The sequence below is a fragment of the Ursus maritimus genome, unplaced genomic scaffold (genome assembly GCF_017311325.1).
Source record: "Ursus maritimus isolate PB19 unplaced genomic scaffold, ASM1731132v1 scaffold_2, whole genome shotgun sequence".
In the NCBI taxonomy this organism is placed as follows: domain Eukaryota; kingdom Metazoa; phylum Chordata; class Mammalia; order Carnivora; family Ursidae; genus Ursus; species Ursus maritimus.
Window position 1 is genome coordinate 13,176,390 of NW_024424452.1, and position 21,794 is coordinate 13,198,183.

The following is a 21,794-nucleotide window of genomic DNA, read 5'->3' on the forward strand; positions in this document are numbered from 1 at the left end:
CCAGTCTTTTTTCTCTTTCTGTGTTGTGTTTAGCAATTTCAAAGTAATATTGTACACATAATTAAATGTCTTGCTTCTTTAATTGTAGTAGGACCAATAAAAGTAGCATTTTCCGTGGATTATTTCCTTACCTCTGGAGTGGTGGCTACTATTATCTCTATTTCATTGATGAGAAGAACTTGAACCTAAAAAAGAATATGTAATTTACCCAAGATCACTTTCAGGATTTTTATTTTAACTTCCCTCTGACCATGATCAGTTTTCCTTTTTCATGAAATTCCTTAGGAACATTCTTTTTATGGGTGAATGTCATACTGACACATCTATCTGTTTCCCAGTTTGGGGACACTTAGGTTCATGAAGCCTGTATTGGACTGTATCAGTCAGAGATTTAGAAATACCTTCGTTCAGATGCCTAGAGCTTCTTAGAAACGTGTGGCTCTTGGCAAGTTACTTAATGTCTTCAATTCTCACCTTCTCACTGTAAAATTGGAAATCTAAAACCTACACAATGGGATGTGGGGAGGGTGGGGAGTTGTTATAATATTTAAAAAAAGGCAATCTATATCAAGTGTAGCATAGCCTATTTCCTTGTTCTTCCTAGGTGCTGATGGTAGCCATATACATAATGTTCTACTGGGTTGTTTCCTAACTGCATGATATAATTTGTAAGCAAATTCCTATAGACGTTTTTGCTCCATTTTGGATATATATGTCAGAGAAGAGTTGAGCTACCTGACATGAAAATGGCTGAGGCTCTAGATGCATATCACAGAATTCTCTTCCAGGTAGAAAATAGACATTCCTCCAGGAGCGGATGAGTATCTGCCTCACCACAGCCATGCCAGCATTGTGTATCCACGTTTATGGTTGTTGTTTTTTTTTTCCAACTTTGAAAGATAAAAAAGAAATATACCTCTTTAATCTGCATTTCTTTGATTACTAATGAAGTTGAGCACTTTTTTTTCATAGTTTACTAGCCATTTATATTTCCTCTTCCATGAATTGACCTCTCTGCTTTTGAAAGAAAGGGTGAGTTTCCAAGAGCTAGCTGGAGAAAAGTTGCTCTGCTGATCATTACCACGGAGCCCTGGGGGCGGGAGTTGGGGGGGAGAGAATGAAGAGCCTCCTGGGAGCTGCCGGGCAACCCTCGAGTTCCTAAACCTGAGTGGGGGGCTTTCTACACAGCCTGCAATCAACATGTATTTGCTACCTTTTTATTTGTTCTGTTAAGAAATAGTTTGGATTTTTGAGAGGGGCTCTTCACATTCCACTCAAGCCAGTGCTTATAAATCTTTTTAGGTAGACGACCAGCATGCCTATTCAGTTAGGGGTTTGTTGTTGTTGTTTTTTTTTTTTTTTTTGCTCTGAGAGTCCCATTGGTTCACGGTGCATTGCTGTAGATCTTGCCTGAGTCTTTTACGATTCCTGCCATCCAGCCAGGAGCTGTGACTGCTCTGTAACCTTCTTAGATTTAAATCTGTTGCTCACCCTCTCCTCATAGTGTTACAGAGCAGCAGAGCCCATCCATACTGATGTCTTCATATCATTCTCTCCTTCTTGGATTTATAGAGTAAAATAAACCCTCTGCCATAGAAATGTTTATTGATTACTGAAGTACATAATAAAGCCTAAGAATAAAGTAAGACGAAGTAATCGGTCCTATTCCTAGGGGATGACAGTAAACCCTGGCCAAGGCGGCTTCCACAGGCCGCCTTCTGCTCTGGAGCTAGGAGGCTCCCTTTTAATTAGGCGTCCGAATAGTAAGCAGTGAATGATAGAATCCAGACAAAAAGAGTACATACTGTATGATTCCATTTATATAAAACTCTAGAAAATATACACACTAATCCGTAGTGACAGAAAGCAGATCGGCGGGGGGAGGGGCGGTATGGGCAGGGAGGGGAGAGCAGGAGTAACAAGGGAGCTCGCGGGAGACTTGAGGGCTGGGGGTGTGTCCACCGTCTTGACTGCGGTGATGGTTTCATGGGTGTATGCCTATGTACAAACGTGTCAAATAGTGCATTTTAAATATGGCTAGTTTATTCTTGTCAGTTACAGCTCGATAAAGCCATTAAAGCCACTTAAAATAAAAAGTAAGCAATATAAAGGGACAGTCCATGGCTCATTTTGTGCCGGAAAACCTGTTCTCTTTTCTTAGGAAGTTATATTTTAAGGAATATTTAAGTGGACTTGTGAGACTCTGTTTCACCTTCACATTTGGATAAATTGGGGTTTCAGAAACCTGAATTTATTTATCAAAAATAAAATTAAAAGGCATTACAAAGGCAAGAGAGCCCTGTTCTTTCTGGATCCATTCTCCTTTCTTACATCGGAACCAGCTATCTTTAAAGATAGCTTTTTCTATAACTTCTTGGTAAAATAAAAGAAGCTGAACGCTCTAGAAAATATCATTAGTTCCCTTGTCCCCTGACTCTTCGCCATGATAACCGCACGAGCCCCCCCCCACCCCCCAGAAGAGGTTCTGTAAAGAAGAAATAAAAACTACTCCAAAATGTTGGCTGTCTGAAAGGGGACAGGCATTTTCAACACAAAGAGATGTTTGTTTTCCTTGCATTTTAACTCTTAATTTTTGACACAGTGGGAAGCTCCAGCATGGCTGCCATTGACAACGTAGCCATGCCATGGTGCTCTGATTGCCTCTGTCACAGGGGTGTTGTGACGGAGGGCCAGGAGACAAAGCAAATGAGGCCAAAGACGGTGCCTGCTGCTGAGGAGCTGGTCCTTTTCTCTGCTCTTGAACATTTCTTTCCTCTGGCCTCACAAGGAGTCACTGAGGGAGACTGAAGCTGGAATTCATACAACCCCTTTTCAGTCCCCCTGATTTTAATCAGAAATACACAATTATTCTTTTCCTCCAAATAGAGAAACTCAATCCCCATTTTAAATTCAATTATTGTAATTGCAGCATTCAGAAAAATAGCACATTCATTTTCTAATAAGAGATTGTGGGCACCAAATTACTGCATATAGTATGTCAAAACAGGAAACTTGAGACTGGCAGACCAGTGGGTGTCTTTATCTTGGCGATTGGTATTTTCTTGCAGACAATTTATAGTAATCCTACCCTTCCTTGTTTATGATTTATAAGATAGGCTTTCAAGCCCATCCTAAAATAAAGACTGTTGTTAGGTACAATTTAATTTGAAATGCCGGTTATGAATATGATGGATTCTAACAGGGGTAAGAGTGAAGTGCTTGATGGGGGATGGGGGAAGCGAAATCAGTTTCTGGATCCTCTGGAATGGCAGCCCACCATGTCTTTGGATCTTCTTGAACCGCTGCCCTCTAACATTTGTAAATCACTTTTTCTCGACCATATTTCTATTCCTTTAGCTCCGCTTTTCACTCTCTTGCATTTTAAAACCCAAACAAAAGTCTAACGGGTGGGAAGTTGCTAATGTGGCCATTATGTTTCAGCAGTATGAGAGCACCATGGTCCCTTTCCTCTTCCCTTCCAGCTGGTTCAGTTGGCTTGAAGTGAGTCCAATGTAAAAAGAAATATTTTAGGATTTTGATTCTCCTGATTTTCTTAAAGGAATAACCTTAAAATTGGATTTCTTCAAATGTATGGTGTTATTTTCTTTGGATTTTCTCTTACCTTGAAATTATTTCTGTGTCTTTCTCATACACACATCCAGGCACCCATACATTCAAACACTTCAGTATTCATTCCAGTAACCACTGTTTATTTCTTATCTCCTCAATGAAACAGTTTCCATGACACCTTTCCTCAGATATTTTGCTCATGTAATTTCCAAATTCATTCTTTCACATGTATTTATTGAGCACCTTTCAAGTGTCAGATTCAGGAAGAGCAGGATATAAGCAAACTGCGACCACAGTGTTGAAGAGGCAGAGAAGTCAGAGAAAGCCTTCATATCTATGGGAGAGAGAACAGGCATTCTGAAATGGGGTAGAAGTAGTCTGTTTGTACTGTTTGTTGAGTGTGCCTACTAAGTCCCAGGCATTTTGGTTATATTCTCCCAACGAATGTGTGCAACTACCAACATTGATGCTCTCAAAAGTTTCATCTCCTCCCAAGGTTACTGTATTGGTTGGCTCAGTTAGATAAGTCCTTAAGTCGGCCTTGCATATGTATAAATTCTGTGCGAAGGGCTATCCAGGTTGCTCCCAACCCTGATTGGTCAGAATCCTTGGGCAGATTCCAAGATGGCTGGCTTCCTAGTTGTACCAATAAACACCTGACATTTTTGATTTCCGTTCTATCTGCCCATTGATTTATTTTGCCAATTTGAATTCGAGTGAACATCTTGCTTTGTCAAAACCGACACATCGTCACTGTTCTCTGCATAACATACACATTTGACTCCCAACTCTCATATCTGTGCGTTCTCCTTTAGTTCCTACGCACAGGTTCCTGGCTACTCTTTGACTAAACAATAAATCCAGATTATTATATCCACCCAGAAAAACGTGCATCAGGAACCTAAAGGAACACTTCGAAAATTGAATTCTAAGGTGTCTTGCCTTGTCGGCACAGCCATACCTCATCTTACTGCACTTCCCTGTGTGGTGCTTTACCGCATACCTTGTTTTACTCGCACTGAATTGAAGGTCTGTGGCAACCCTGAATTAAGCAATTCTATCAGTGCCGTTTTCCCAGCACCATTTGCTCAGTTCATTTCTCTGTCATGTTTTGGTGATTCTCACAGTATTTCAGACTTTTTCATTTTTATTATATTTGTAATGGTGATCTGTAACCGGTGATCTTTGATGTCACTATTGTAATTGTTTTGGGGTGACCTGAACTGTGCTCCCATCAGATAGTAAGCTTAATAGATAATGGTTGTGTGTGTTCTCACTGCTCCGCTCACTGACTGTTCCCCCATCTCTCTCCCTCTCCTTGGGCCTCCCTATTCTCTGAGACACAGTGATTTTGAAATTGGGCCAATTAATAACCCTACAATGACCTCTCGAGTGTTTAAGGAAGAGTGTCAAGTCTCTCCCTTTAAATCAAAAGCTACAAATGATTAAGCTTAGTGAAGAAAGCTTGTCTAAAGCTAAGAGAGGCCAAAAGCAAGGCTTCTTGCACCAAACAGTTAGTCAAGTTGTGAATGCAAAGGAAAGGTTCTTCAAGGAAATTAAAATTGTTATTCTAATGAACACAGGAATGATAAAATGAAGCAGCCTTATTGCTAACATAGAGAAAATTCAAATGGTCTAGATAGAAGATCAAACCAGCCACAATATTCCCTGAAGCCAAAGCCCAATCTAGAGCAAGGCCCAACCTCTCTTGAATTCTTTGAAGGCTGGGAGAGGTGAGGAAGCTGCAGAAGAATAGTTTAAAGCTAGTAGGGATTGATTCATGAGGTTTAAGGAAAGAAGCCACTTCTGCAACATCAAAGTGCAAGGGGAAGCAGCAGATGCTGATGTAGGAGCCTCAGGAGGCCATCCAGAAGCTCTAGCTAAGATCATCAGTGAAGGGGGCTACACCCAACAGTAGACTTTCAGTGTAGATGAAACCGCCTTCTATTGGAAGAAGATGCCACCGAGGACTTGTGTAGCTAGAGAGGAGAAGTCAGTGCCTGGCTTCAAAGCTTCGAAGGACAAGCCAACTCTTGTGAGTGACTTTTAGTTGAAGCCAGTGTTCATGTACCATTATGAAAATCTCAGGGCCCTTTAGAATTGTGTTAAATCTACTCTGCCCGTGCTCTATAAATGGAACAATGAAGCATAGATGAAGGCACATCTGTTGACAGATGGTTTACTGAATATTTTAAGCCCACTGTTGAGACACACTCCTCAGAAAATAAGATTCCTTTCAAAATATTACCGCTCATTGACAACATAGCTGGTCACCCAAGAACTCTGATGGAGACGTAGAATGAGATTAATGTTATTTTCATACCTGCTAATACAACATCCATTCTACAGCCCGTGGATCAAGGAGTCATTTCGACTTTCAAGCCCTACTGTTTAAGAAATACATTTCATAAGGCTGTAGCTGCCATACGTAGTGATTTCTCTGATAGATCTGGGCAACATAAATTGGAAACTCTCTGGAAAGGCTTCACCATACTCAATGGCATTAAATACACTCACAATTTTATAGGAAGAAGTCAAGTATCAACACTAATGGGAGTTTGGAAGGAGTTGATTCCAACGCTCATGGATAACTTTGAGGGGTTCAGCATGTGAGGGGAGGCAGTCACTGCAGGGGTGGTGGAAGCAGCAAGAGAACCAGAATCAGATGTGCAGCCTGAAGATGGGAGTGCATTGCGGCAATCTCGTGATCAAACTTTATTGAATGAGGAGTTGCTGCCTATGCATGAGCAAAGAAAGTGGTTTTTGAGATGAGATCTACTCCTGGTGAAGATGCTATGAAGACTGTTGAAATGACAACAAAGGATTTAGAAAATGACATAAACGGATGGATAAAGCAGCAAACGGGTTTGAGAAGGTAGACTCCAATTTTAAAAGAAACTCTCCTGTGGGTGAAACGCTATCAGACAGCATCACATGCCACAGAGAAATCGTTCGTGATTTCAATCAATGTGGCGAACTTCATGGCCCCCTTATTTTAAGAAATGGCCACGGCCACGCCAGCGTTCAGCAGCCACCACCCTGATCCGTCGGCAGCCGGCCACACGGAGGCAAGACCCTCCACCAGCAAAAAGGTTACGACTCACTGAAAGCTCGGGTGGTGGTTAGCATTTTTTCACAATAAAGTATTTATTAACTAAGATGTGGACGTTGTTTTTTTTAGACATAGTGCTATTGCACACTTAATAGACTACAGCGTAGTGTAAACATAACTTTTATATGCGCTGGGAAACCAAAAATTTCATTCAACTCGCTTTATTTCGATATTCGTTTTATTGCAGTGGTCTGGAACCAAGCCTGCAATATATCTCCCAAGGCATGCGTGTATTTTATCAGTGAAATAAAACCATTTGTTATTCTACTTTGAGAGGGAATGATAGTTTCTGTTTCTGCTTGTTTGTTTGGGCTGTTGTTTCTCTTTCTGTCTAGTGTAGTAGCGAGTCTTCAAACACCTCCCAAGCAGAAATTCTTCCGGAATATGATTTCCCGTCTGGCAATAAAATTATAAAGAAATTAAACCCAACATTTAAGTAACGATCGTTACCTCATTTCTGTGTGTGATATAGCATTTCTTTCATGAAAGAGTTGGAAAAAGTAAAGCTATTAGTATTTCTTTCTGGCTGCTTTCAAATGCTTGAACTCATTTCATTCTAACAAAAATTCCGTGGGGTATATATCATTGCCATTTACAGCCTGGAAAAAAAAGAAAGGTAGGCTCCAGGATATTATGTGCCTTTGCCAAGACTGCATGGCTGCTAAGTTAGAGGGATCAGAATTTGAACCTAGGTCAGCCTCAGATTTAATGAGCACTTTCCAGAGCCAGGTACTGTGCTAGATTCTCCTCTTAAGGGAGAGCTGCCTGGGGTGGGGTAGAAATGTGGCGGCCTGGCTGCATTCACTGCCACTTATGGTCATTGCAACCTCTTCTCAGTGTCAGCCTGCCTCTACCCATGCCAAGCAATTAATCAGAAAGATGTTTTTCAAGTAGTCTCTTTGTACAGTGCGTGAGAGAGCGAGCGGGGCTCTATTGTCCTTGCTGGGAACATGAGCAGCGGAGGACAGAACTGGGTTCAAGTATCGCCTGTGCCGTTGGAAGCCTTAACCTCTCATCTTGAAAACAGAGGAGTCCTAACACTTCCCTCCCAGAGCTGTTGTCAGAACATTCTTTTCTAATGACTGATGGCTGTCGGCTGGCTATTGTAGGGGAAAAGATGCTCCGAGATGCAGAATCCCTACCCCGAACCAGGCTTTTCCAAAATAGAGGGCTCAGAGCTCCTCTGCTGTCATGGACCCTCCCCTCCTGCTGTTGTCCCTTCGGCTAGGAATTGAATCATGTAGGTGCCACTTAGCACGGAAAGCAGGAGCTGCATTCTGCGCCTCACAACCTTAGGGGCTGGAAGGAAGAATGGCTTGCAGCGGCTTCATTACCTGGGGAAAAAGACTCAGAGTTACAGGCACTTTAAGAAAGATGCTTTTACTTTGAGTGTTGGAGAAAATAGAACAATTACCTATTGAAGGCAAAGTGGATGAAAAAACATCTCTGTTCATACTACCCCGATCATTTAATCTATTCAGATTCATCATGCCTTTCTGAAGGTGGTTCAGGCCAGACTGTCTGTTCCTTTCCCAGGCTAGGCCACATGGCGATTGCCTGAGGGTCCCCACTAAAGACGAATTTCCTGCTCCAAGAGGAGATTCCTCTGAGGGCTTATGCTCTTCGTGCAGTGTCAGATATATGCAATGAGGAGAAGGAGGGAGGGAGGGGGAATCCATAAATCATCAGATCGGTGTTGAGCATCTTTTAGGGTCCTTAAGACTGCCCTAGGCCCTGTGATGATTCCAGGGACAACCAGAGTACTCTCTCGAGGAGCTCACCATCTGCCAGGGGAGCGAGACTTATATACGCAAAATCAATGAAGAATTAATTGTATTCTATTGAAACCACTGCGAGGTAGGATTCCAGCACCTGGCACACATCCTCTTAAGGAAAAAAAAAAAAAGACACTCAGTCTTCGTTGAAGAATGAATGAATGCATGCGTGCTTGCTGACATCTGCTGAGTGCCTTCTATGTATCAGGCATGGTTCTACACCTTTTAATGTTTATACACACACACACACACACACACACACACACACACACACACATTTTATTATATTTTTATGAACTTGAATGCTCTCAACAGCCCTGGGAGGCACAGAACGGTTAAGTTAGTTACCTAAGGCCCTCCAGATCGTAAGTAGTAGAGCCAAGATTTGAATCCAGGCAAACTGGCCCCACAGTCTAGGTGAAAGAGAAGATGGGCTTTGCAAGAGCTCGTTGTCATTTTGGTTCAGACTGAGAGCTACCAGGCTTTGTTATCTGATCATCTGGCTTTGGTTTCCTCAAGATTGAGCTCCCACCCGCATTCTAGAACCTGGACCCGCACAGACCAACCCTGTGCGAGTCCAGCCCGCCTGGGCTCTGGCCCCACCCGGTCTCTCATTTGTAGTTTCTCTTACCGAGCACATTTCTAAACGAGGACGGTTGCTCCGCTTTAAGGACATACGAATGGCTTGCCCTCACCTGTCAAGCATGATCCTTGTATTTTACCAGGCCCATTATGAACGCAATCTTTCTGTCGAAAATTTGCATACCTCCTTTCTTGAAAAGTAATGACAGCAATTTCTTTCCCTCCGCTCACTTTCTGAGTGTCTCATTTAACGGCACCTGTGAAACCGACAGGCGCAGAGATGAGAAGTGAAAGAGAGCAGTTGATTAAATCATCATCAAGCCGGGCCTCAGAAAGTCAATTCTGCTTGCCGTCTGCAATGATATCCTTTTATCTTAAAGTAATGAGCTATGGCACTTTTGCATCGGGTAATGCGATAAGTTCTATTAGCATGTTCCATTTGCCTCACAAGCAAGGGCAAGTCATTTTAGCTAGCTCATATCACTGCAATCAAAGCAATTGGCTTCCCAGGCAGAGAAGAAAGGGAAAAGGCTCAGGGTGATTTCTATGGATCACAACACAGCGGAAAAAATAGACTCTTGTATTATTTTAACCCATAACATGCTTTTCCTTTTTACTCATCAGCAAATTTGGGTTTTATTGGCACACGCAGGACTCTGAAAAGAACCAAGGTTTCATTGAAGCAAACCCAGGGGGCTCAGGCCCCACCCAAAGAAGCAAGCAGCTGTGATCTGGAAAGGGAAGATTGCAACATTACAGGGGGTCACAAATATAATCCTGCCAGATAATATAGCTGAGAAGGTCTCCCCGGTAATAATACTGTGGTCTCATAATAAACTCTCGCTTCACACCATCTTCAAAGTCATTTGTAATCGGTCCCCAGGCAGGTAGGGATTAATGCTATTGATGACTTAGAATCAGTAAATCAATGACAAAGAGGCAAAGGATCTGTTGCTTAAGCTTAAAAGAGATCATTTACAAATCACCCAGCCCTAGACTGTCAGTTTTACCTTTGGACAAGAAACTCATTTTTCTCATTTTGGCAACCACTGAGGCTTGTGGGCTCTGGGTTTTAAGTAAATTTCATCTTTGGGGTTTATGTATGTTTATACTTGGCAAAGTGTGACTTCCTTTCTTCTAAGGGGGAAGAAAAAAAGCTGAACTCCAAAGATTTGTGAAATATCCACTTCTTCCACTTCCAAAAAGCCCAACAATATTTTAATGAGCTAAGTGGAAATTTACAGCATACAGATTGTTTTATGAAATATACCTGGATTTGAAAGTGACAAAAAGGAAAAAAAATGTTGAAAATTAATTTGTGACCTTCAGAACTTCAAACTTGGACAACTTGATTTCTGGCAATGTGTTCGTACTTCTAATGAGTGGTCAGAATGAACCTAGCACATAGTAGACGCTTTAAAAATTATTTGTTGAATTAAAGTGTGTGATCATCTGAGAGACCCTGGAGGAGAATAAGAAGTGTTCTGTTAGCCCCCTCAGATCACGTTGGCTATTTGAGCCCTGGCCAATTCAAGCTGAGAACTTGCAAAAATGCCAGGTTCTGAGAGCTCCCCATAGGAATAATAGGTCACCAGTACAGAATTCCAGAAGCTTCTGAAGATTTGCTCTCCTTTCTAGCTCCTGAACAGCTAAAGATTGGTAGACCTTAGATTATTTTCTAATGTGCTCATTTTGTGACTGTCAGAAACTTTATTCTCATATTTTTAAACCACTGTTTGGCAAACAAGTCTCTCGATCACTCTTTCGCTTTTTTAGAGCTGTTTTATTTGATCAGGCGTAGTTACTGCTGCGATGGGAGGGAAGAGGGCCAATGGCATCATTTTACCATCAGTAAGAGTACCTCAAACCATTTTCAGGATTAAAATATTCCTTTTATTTCAAGGTTCCCAATAGCTTTGAATTTCACTTACAGCCCAAAGTCGATGTGAGAGCAGTGTGAACAGTGTGAAACGAGGGCTTTGTGGGGTGACGGAAGACAGACAACATCAGAGTTGCCATATGTGGGCACAGAATGACTCCATGTCTGTGCATGTACAAGGAACTGGGCAGACAGGAAGATGGTGGCGGACATGTTTCTAGTCACTGCGCTGCTACCTTACTTCTTTAAATAAGAAAATAAGTGTCATGTTTTCTCTCGGTGGCTTCTTCTGAAATTGCTTTTAGGTGAGGGATGTCTTTACAGTCGTAGATAAACCGCCTGCCCCAAAGGGAAATCGGTTTGTTTTGTCACTGGCAAAGTTAAATTGTACTTGATGTTAGATGCTGTGGTTTACAAGTTGGGGTTCTCCCTCATTTTCCTCTTATTTCCTTTAGGCAGAAAGAAGAATAAAATAACTTTGTTCAGTGATGGTGTTCAGCCCTGACATCTTTGGTGGCAATGATAAATGGATTTGAGATACAAAATAACTGTTCCAGCAAGGTCCATTGAGCAGAATAGAGAGCAGTGCCCTCCTCAATGTCATTGTATGTGATATATTCAATGATTGCCACTTTCCGCTTAAGAATGCATTCCATCACGAGGTACCTAGAATTCCATCTTGTTCCTTCATTCTGAATGAGGCGGAGAGGTGTCGCAGACCTTGACTTATTTCGATTTGGATCAGAGTCTTAAAACACAGATATTGAGATTCCCAAATGGAAATGAGAAATGTTTGCTTTTGAGGAATAGACAATAAAATCATCATCATGTCTTGTCCGGGCCTTTTAATGGAAGGCATTTCTCTCTGGGCCCCAACTCTAGGCTCTGCTGATGATTTTAACCCTGCCCCGTGTGTTCAAACTTCTCCACTGCACTGTGTTAAGCCGTTGAGTTAGTCATTGTTCCCCACGCCTTCTTTCTTTGGAATTCCTTGTTTTTTCAGAATTGTAGTTTGCTTATGTTACCTGGAATCAACCACAGTTTGAAGAATGCTAAAGAAGAATGAGATGGATTTATCAATGTGATTGAGCACCTTCGATGTCCCAAGGCACTGCCCTTACCCACCCAGAGCCAACTCTCTAGGAGGGACGTCTCTCGTGGCAAACAATGAAAATACAGCTTTGTAAGGGATGGAGACAGAAACAATTAATTCTAAGAAGAGTACTGTAATTCTAAGAACTCCTAATTCTAAGAAGAGTATTAGACAATTCACAGAGGGAACTGTGTTTGTGAGAATAGAATTCCAGGCAGAGGGAATTGATAAGTGCAAAGATAGTATAAGTCCTGGGCGTGTGACCAAGTGTGCCTGAGTGTGGGGAGAGTGAGGGGTGTGTTAAGGTAGTGCTACTCGAAGTGCAGGTGCAGACAGAGGCCACGCCATGAGCTCTCGCTTACCTACTGCAAGATTAGCATGGCAGCTGAGAGTAAGCATTTGGAAACTTTCATAGCAATTCGATGGAGTAATTTTATATCTCTTAAATATAATAACACATATTTTATATGTCTTTTCATTTTCCTAGCAATTTATTTTTTTATTATATATTATAGAAGCTTCAGTCTATGATGTATTGGCAATTAAGGAAAACAAAACAAAAACAAATGGTCCTTCTCCACAGAAAGCTTGAGATGCACTGTGTTGGAGGAATGGTTGGACATGGCGAAGCAACGTGAAGAGTTTTCATTGCCGTGGGAAGTGTCATAATGATCAAAGGGAAAATGAGGAGATTCACCCTGGTCAGTAAGGACTTGGATTAGAAAAGGAGAAGACCATAGGCCCCGGAAAGCAGTTATTAGCCACTTGTCATGATGCAATAAAAGGCTGAACTAAAGCAGCGGCCATAGCGGTGGAGATGGTGAGGATTTAGGAAGCAGAGTCAGTAATGTGGGTAAGAGAGAAGATAGGTCTGCTCAAGAATGGAGTCAAGGATGAGACTGAACGGTGAAGGTATTACCAAGGACATGGTGGGAGAGGGGCAGATTTGAGGGGAGCAAAGATGGCGAGTCTGGATTTAGATGGCTGCTTGAGTCTGGTTGCAGGGCTTTGGGAAGGGGGCATAGCAAACAAAAACATACGTTGATAACATTTATTGTCTACCCTGACTCTGTGCCACGCATTTTGTCTGAGTTGTTTACATGTGCTCACTTGTTTTATTCTGACCGTCCTTTGAGGGCAATGCCATTATTACCCACGTTTTGCAGACAAGTAAACTGAGATGCAGAGAACTGAAACAATTCTCCCAAAGTCACATAGCTGGCAGATGGTAGGCACAGAGAATTTTTTAGTCTCAACATATAAATAGTAGATGGAACCAAGGGAATCTTTAAGGGCTCCCCTGGAAATCACAGAGTAACAATAGGACTGCAGATTCAACTCCGGGGAGACAGTGACATTAAGGGATATGCAGAGAAGGAAGGGCCGTGAGAAGATACTAGGAAGAGCAGCATTGGTGAGTACGTATGAGGGGAACATTCCAGGACGTTCAGTCGAAAAAATACAAATAACAGCACTGGGGAATTTTCTTACTAGATTATTTACAATCCATACGGTGGATCACAGCACAGCCTTAAAAAAAAAAAAAAAGTGATGTGACAGGGCAAATTTCACTCATTGAACAAAATATTTGACACATTATGTGAAAACAAAGCAGACTACAATATAGTAGGAATTTATTTTCATTTCTTAAAATGTGTGTGGGAAGGATGGAGGAAAAACTGGAAAGAATTATATAGGTGTATTAGCTGTTTACCTGTGGGTAGCAGGTTCATGGGTGGTTTTTAAAAATATCTTCAGTAAATATGCATTAATTTTTAAAAGGAGAAAATACTGGGTGGGTACGTGGGTGGGTTGAAGCATTTAAAAGGTGGGAATTAAGTGCGAAAGGAAGAAGTCGCCCCCAAAAGCTCACTTCTGATTTGTGAAACCAGAGGAGACAGAAGGTGAAGAAGTTGAAGCTGAGTGGGGATGGGCTCCGGTGGCCGACGGTACCGTGCTTCGGCACTGGCCCCCTTCTGAATTCTGTTTTTGAGGCACGTGGCTTGGATTTCGTGCTCCTGTTTCCCTCTTTTGTCAGTGGTGGGTTTGGGTCACGCATTTGAAGACTCAGGGAGCAAGAATTCTTCCCTGTCTGGGGGGGTAAGGCCTACTTGTTCCTTTTCACTTCTTACTTTTAAAATGGAGGCAAATATTTTCAGTGTTTCTCAAAGGGCTTTGAAATCCAGTCGTGGAGAGTACCCTGTCACCTCAAGCTGGTCGTTAGCGTGCAGCCTGTTTGCTAATAAACCATTGCGGGGACCCTGATGTCAAAATGCTTAAAATGGCCAAATCAGCCGGGACTCCGTTTGTGCATTCGACGTGCCTTTCCCACTTCTCAGCCTCCCGCAGAACGGACGCCTGAGTCAGGAGGTGGCTCGGTGTGAACTCCTGTAAATTGGAGTGGGTATCTAGGGACTGGGGAGCAGGCACTTCTTCTTTTAACCTTTCAAGACCAAGAATCATTTGGCCTAAAATCCACAACGTATCAAACTCAGGGTGTGAAAGCTGTACAGTGTATTAAATGTGAATTTGAGACCATGAATTCTACCCACACTGACTCTATAAAACAGCCTCTCTTTTTCATAAAGCAGGCCCATAAACTGCTGCCAGTGAAGCAGAAAGACTCCTTAGGACTGTGGCTCGCTTTCCGTCTGGGGTTGTCAACAAACCCCCTTTATGAGTGGAATAGACCTCTTGTATGTGTCGAGCTTCTGGCTTTTTACACAGTGTGTTAGGAGCCAGGCTAGGCAAACGTTAGGCGCTGTTTGCTGAGTGCATTTATTGCCTTTGCATAATTTATGAGCTGGAGGGGTTGACCATCATTCGTCTCTGCCAGGGGCTGGCACTCGAGGCTCCGGAGAGCGGAGCTGTAAATTGGATGGTGCGCTCCTGCTGAGCTCACGGCAAAGTCCTCGGGTCAGTATGGGAATTTAATACCAGAAATGGAACTGTTTTCTCAGCGCACCATGTGGGCCCCAGTGCAGCAGAGACTGTTTTGGCAGACTCTGCGACTGGCCTTGTCGAGGAGCTGTCACTCACCCGGCATGTTGTGTGGGGAGCCTGAGCATTTTTAATCGGCTTGGCATCCGTGCTGCTTCCATAATGGATACCAGTAGGTCTCAGTTCTTCACCATATGCTTAACTCTGGAGACAAGGTGCTTCTGGGTATATCAGTAATTACTTGATGCAGAATTAAGTGGACCTTGAAATTAGAACTGGACTGTTGGAAAGCAGAAAGCTTAACACGTTGATAGAAATAACCATTCCCAGGGACATACTGCTGTGAGGATTGGTGGGGGGGCATGGACAGCAGTGGCTCTTTCCCAGCCTCCCCACTCCTGCTGCCCCCTGCACACCAGTCCTTGGGGATGTGGGCAAGGGCTGTGCCATAGCCTTCGGCTGTCGTTGATTACCTCACAAGGCGGACTGGGAACATCTGGGGAGAGGAGCCCGCCTGGCACAACACGCTTCTCTCTTCCACGTGCCCTCCTGAATCATGCCTTGTCACTCTTGAAAATCTGCCCAGAACTTAGGAACCTCAAAGAAGCCCTAATTAAAGGCAATGGGAAAAAAAATCACACAATCAGGAGAAGAGAACCTCATCGGTCTGTTGTTCTAGGCCTTCAAAGTCTTCATCTCGCCTCTTTTGGTTTATTATAATAGAGAAATCACTCATCAGGCAAAAGTAAGTTGAGACCATCTGAGTTTGGAAACCTGGTTGAAAACAATGAAGCCGTACTTGGTTAAAGCATGGTCACTAAAACTCTGATCGCCCTGTGGCATGGAGGAGCCAGCACGGACAGTAGAAAATGATAGAACCTTCTAGTCTTGGGGCTCCTGGGTGGCACAGTCGTTAAGCGTCTGCCTTCGGCTCAGGGCGTGATCCTGGCGTTCTGGGACTGAGCCCCACATCAGGCTTCTCCGCTAGGAGCCTGCTTCTTCCACTCCCACTCCCCCTGCTTGTGTTCCCTCTCTCGCTGGCTGGCTCTCTCTGTTAAATATATAAAATCTTTAAAAAAAAAAAAAAAGAACCTTCTAGACTAGGAGTTTGTGATGTGAGTTCCTAAATACAGTGCAGAGAGGGTAAGCTAGAAAGAGGAAGTAATCCCCCAGGTGTGTCTTATAATAGCAAGGTGTCCATTTGGATGGAGTCTTTGTTACTCTCAATTGACAGCTCTCTAACAATGGTTTAAATGATAAGGTAACTTATTTTTATCTGAACACAAATGTCCAGCGGCAGGCTGCTCTTAGGTTGGTTCAAGTGTCTCCTTCGTGCCATCGCCATCTTGTTTTTGTACTTAGACTTGCTGCCTCATTTTCGCAAGGTGGCTGCCACAGATCTGGACATCACATCCTCGGACAATCATGTTCTAAAGGCAAGAAGCCAGTGCTTCCTGCTTTTCTTCTTTTTTTGAGGAGAGGAACATTTTTCAGAGCCTTCAGCAGACATTTCCTCAAGTCTCAGCCAAGAGCATGTCGTGTGGCCACCCTTACCTGCAAGGAAAGTTGGAAAAGAGCGTCTACCTGTCTTTTTCAATCTCAAAATGTCAGGAGAAGGTACAGACTAGAGAGAAGGGGTTTGTGAATAACTGTGGGTATCTAGCCAGTAGTGGCTGTTGTGTAAGCAAATTTATTTTCTGTTTCTGTTCATAGCTACATCAACTCCCGTGTCCAGGTGGCCACACTAAAAACCTTGGCATCATCCTAGACTCATCCCTCTTCCTTGTTTCTCATATGCGTGTGTTACCACGTCCTTTCGGTTCTACCTTCAGAATTGCTGTGCCATCTGTTCCTCCCTTTCTTCAACCATGTGTCGTGCTGGTTTAGACAGTGCTATAACGGTTGCCAAACGGTCACCCATGACCTGTGTCTTCCCCCGCAGCGCGTGGTCTGTCCTCCGCCCCAGGGGAAGTCATCCTAATGGACTATGGCTCTCATCACGCCACACCTCTGCTCAGTGTTTGTGTTCTAGCTTCCTCTCTACTGCCAACCTGAAAGCTACTCCAGGGCCAGTCCTGTGTCTCGGTCGAATATCTGTCTAGCTTAGCGGTGCTCATCAAGGACTGTTGAGAGAATGAAGGAACGTATTGATCTGCTGTGCATTCACTCTGACAAAACACATCCCCCTTTTTCGAATCCGATGGATAACAAACACTCTTCGTTTAAAAAAGAAAATGTGGTTTTTATTTTTTCCCCCTCACATCTAATGAGGAAGCCAAAGTTTTGAGTTAACTCATTCTCTGATTATCCCAAACTTAGCTCACCAGTCGGAATTTGGGATCTGTTAGATATGATATGAGTCTGCTGCCTTAAAACATATTTCTCTGCCCATATTATTGATTTGCTTCCCTGACCTCTTCCTGTCCTTGGTGTGTTTTTTGTAGAGAACATTCCCTCTTTTTTTCGGGGCCTTAGGAAAGGCAGCCATCACAACTGGTGAGCTCCGCCCATTCTGTTCTGTTTCCTTCCAAGTCCAAATGAGAGAACGCAGCGTCCAGAGGTTTACCTCTTTTTCTGTGTAAAAAGCACCAGGAGAGAGACAACCATTCACATTAGCTGAAGGTAGAAGGTCTCCATTAAGATATTGATTTGCTCTGAATCGCAGTGAATGACCCTGATTCACCTTGATCCTGCGGCTGGATTGGCTCCTCAGTGGGTACCCCCTCTCCCGTGCAGTGGGGTGCTCACCGTTGTGATCAGGCACCTTGCCAGACCTTGTCCACAGGCCACAAGAAGGACCACAGAGCACAGGCATCAAATGACATCAACAGAGCAGCTTCTCAGGGTTTTGCTTCTGATTCAGCTTATGAGCATTTGAGCTGAAGAAACTCTTTACAGCTCAGGCAACATTTCCTATTTCCTTTGCTTGTCTTTCCTTTTTTATTTATTTTTTTCTGAATCAAAAACAAAACTCTAATCAATTTTTGAACTAACCCTTATTCTCTTGTCTTTCTTTTCAGTGTGACAGCGACAGTGACCAGGAAGAGAAGGTAAGCCCCCCCCGCCCCACCGTTGTGGGCACAGTTGAGCACCGTGGTTCCCCCACATAATTACAGGGTGGTGGGATGCCAGCTTCATACTGACCACACCTTTTCTGTTCTGCAAAGACCAGTTATATTTACACAGTGGCATTTCCTACGATAAGAAATAACGTATTTACTTTGTGACGTCCATTTTTTTTAAACACGTCCGTTAATATTAGATACATGTAAAATCAAGTTTTCACTTTATAATAATTTTTAAAAGAGGAAACTATTTCCATAACCATCTGATTTTTCTTTTTTAATCCTCAGAACATTAAACTTGCTAGTCTGCATTTATAATGTCATTTCTCCATTGCTTTTACTGACCTCCCTGCCTCTTCCTGCTTTTCTGTACATATTGGCCTTCTTGATAGAAACAGGAATGGTGTGTTTCTAGGACTGTCATCGTAGAGAGCTCGGGTGGGAACGGCTCTCTTCTCATCCAGGTGGATGGCCAGGTGGGAGGGTGGTTCTTCCTGCAGGTACATGCTCTCTTTTGAGGCTGATGGCCGCCAGCCTCTGGGTATCCAGTTCATCATGGATCAAGAAAGGAGCTCAGTTTTTGAGCTTTCAGAAGATTGGATCACAGCCTGGTAAAGCAAATTTTCTGCGCCTGAAGCAAAGGGATCGTATGTCTGTTTGGTCTTTCTTTCTAGCTGTCCCAACCCCCCAACCAAATTTCTTCCTAATTTTATTCCTACCTTATGTATTTCAAAAAGAGTTACCTGAATATCACGGTTTCTATATTGCTCGGCACCGAAAGGAAGGGACCAGTAATCCCCTCCCCAGTTTCCGGGTCTGTCCTGTGTAGCTGGATTTCTTGAGCCCTATTCTCTGCCTCTCACATCCTATTGGTTTGTGGATTTTACTCAGAACCCTGCAGTTGGTATTCGGTGGGGTCTTCCCATCCAGCCCAGAATTTTCCCTCCTTCTCTGCTGCCAGCCTCCAAGAGAGATCTAAAGGCTCTTGTTCTGTACTGTCGTTAATTTGAATTCAGCATATGTAGCCTGTTATAAAATGCGAGACATCATCATTTGAGCAGGTCAAGCATATTCAGATGAAGACAAATGGTGCTTATTTGATTTCCTTAAAATCAGGAAATGAAAAAAGTGCTCTCTGGAGAAATCATGTTCTGCCTGACTTGGATGATAGACCAATGCATGTCCCCTAGATAAGAACAGGCTCTCGCCTTGCGGTTTTTATCTCTGAAGGACGGGCAGGACTGTCAGCTTGCTGACATGTGCATTAGCCATGTCATTTTAAACAAAGTGACCTATGGAAGGGTGCGCTGTGCTGTGACATGGTAATGGGCTGTTGGATGACAGTGAAAGTACACACTGCAAAGGGGGCTGTGGATTATTCTTTTGTTTAACTGACAAATAGGAGCTTCCTTCCTCCAGCCCCTGGAAGTCTTTGCTCCTTGCAAGTGGGTCCCCTGGTGCCTCAGGCAGCCGGTGTGCCGTGGGTGCCAGAGGTGCATGGACAGCAGTAGAGGCTCTGTGTCCAAGGCGTGCCTGCCGGCTCTGGAGCCTTCTAGGCCACATTCCCACATGGTGGTCTTCACGTCGTTCTGTCAGGCATCCCGGGCACCGCATGCAGGGAAGGACCGGTACTTCCTGGGTGTTCTAAGAGATCTCTTATAGGTGACGGTTGATCTCACCTTCCAGGCCGCTGGCACTTCTCCAAGGGGATGAGCCTTCTTTGGGGTTTCACGTCCAAGTGCACATTCTTTCTTGAAAAGGCAGCATGAATTCCCAAAGTGCCCCCGGTCTCCAGCAGTGGTAGAAGGCGATAAGGTTGTCCGGTGTGGCATTGCACATAGGTGTCTGGACCAGCAGTCTCAACCTTGAATGCACAGCCGTCACCTGGGGGAAGGGGCCGCAAACCTCCTGACGCCTGGGCCTCATCCTAGCCCGGTTACCTCACTTGTCCAGATGATTGCCTACCTCTGGTAATTCCTAGAATTACCAGAGCTGTCTGTGGTTTTCAGAGCATTCTGGGGGCCCGAGGCATTTCCTACACACTGACAGCATCCCAACGAGTCCCTCCCCAGGACCTGAATGCCCGAGTCCTTGCTGCCCCGGGTTCCAGCTCTGAGCACAGGAAGCAGCAAAGCGTCTGAGCAGAGTCATGGCGGTGGGAAGGGAGCCAGGGCCCCACCACTCTGAGTCGGGGATGATTTCAGTGCCACGAAGGAGAGTAGAGAGATGTATACAGCAAGCGCACGAGACGGGTGATGCCGGCGAGGGGAGACCGTTCCTCGGACACACGCGCACTCCAGCCCAGCTGCCCCTGTTGCTTTTCCTGTGGCCCGTGGTGGCCCTGCAGGCCCTCCTCCTCACGGGGAGCTGCTCCACAGCCGCACTCGCGTCATCCGTCCCTGCCCTGCCACCCGGTATTCCTCCCGAGGGCTCCCAGCAGGAGCAATCAAGACTGTAATTACAGTCGTGCCCGCTTGGCTCGGTTACAGTTAAGACTGTCAGGCTTCCCCTTTTGGACTGAGATTGTCTGGTGTTTATCACCGACTCTAACACCACCCTCCCAGACTTCTGCTGCGTGCCGGAGCCTGGGCCCCTGTCAGCCTCCTCTGTGCCAGAGCCTCTTGCCTGGGCCCCCCTCTGAGCCCCACAGCTAACCGGGGCTGCTTTCATGTGCTGCTTGGAGGATTCGCATTCAAATCTGAATTGCTAATGGTGGAAAAGATGCCACTCAGTGTCCTGGGATCCCTTCAGCAGCCTCACCAGGGATGCTGTTGGAGGCAAAAGTGAGACTTGTAGGGACCCACTGGGATTTCTCTCCGGAAGACCTGTCATTCTCTTACTCCATGGGGATCTGCAGAACTGGCGGGCTAAAATTAGGGTACTGTATTTCACACAGCTGACTGAATTAAGATAAACTCTGCTTTCCTCTGATACGAAGCTGTAATTTATAAAATGATACCCTTACTAATTAATGTGGAAGTGACTGGGAAAGGGGCAAAAAAAGCAGAGCTTTCCATCCATGCAGGAGACGCGCTTGTGCGTGGAAAAGGCCCTGATGAGACACGGAGCAAAGCGCCTCTCAGCCCCCCTCCCAGCCACGCGGACACGCTTCACCTTAGTGGCAGAGAACCTGGAGGACTTTGGGAAGGTAGGTGTCGGGTGGGGGGCTTAGAGAAGGCTGTGAACACTCCGCACGCTTGGTGTGGGAATGTTCTTTCTTGTGCTTAGCGTAAAGAAAGGAGGAAGCCCTTTGCACCTTCATCACCCAAATGAAGCAATTATTCTAGTCTCCCATTCAAAGTGAATTGGTGTCTCGAGAACAAAGAGGCAACGTGCACATTTCCACATATTTGGCCTAGGTTTTCTCTTGTTTCCTCTCTTCCTCTATCCCTGGCAGCAGCCCATCATACTAAGAAACACTCCCTATTTGGTTATGAAATTAATGTAGAGCTTAAAAGTAGTTCTCTCTCCATCCACCCAGTTCCTGTTTATTGTGGGGCCACAGGACGAAGGTGGTTGGGAGGCATCTTGCCCAGGGGTCAAGCACTTGGGCCTCCAAGTCTGATGGCCCAGGCTTGGCTCTGCTTTACTACTTTGTGGCAGTGGACAAGCCTCAGTGCTCTTATCTGCCAAATGGGATACCAACAGCTCCACCATGGTTCTATAAACATTAAATGAAGGTGCTTGGCTCAGTTCCTGGTCCATAGTAAGTGCTCATAAATGTTAGCTCTCATGAGTTTTACTCAGGGTCAAGTGAGAGACTCACTTGAGAAATGAG

The 21,794-nt window shown here is 44.3% G+C and overlaps 1 protein-coding gene across 1 annotated transcript in view; it reads left to right on the forward strand.

Annotated features, from left to right (window-relative positions):
- Positions 1–21,794, forward strand: part of AUTS2 (activator of transcription and developmental regulator AUTS2) — a 1,108,719-nt gene that overhangs the window by 765,134 nt on the left and 321,791 nt on the right. Inside the window, exon 5 of the mRNA XM_040634983.1 lies at positions 17,972–18,001. Within this exon, the coding sequence (XP_040490917.1) occupies positions 17,972–18,001 (30 nt within the window). The remainder of the gene's footprint in view (positions 1–17,971; positions 18,002–21,794) is intronic.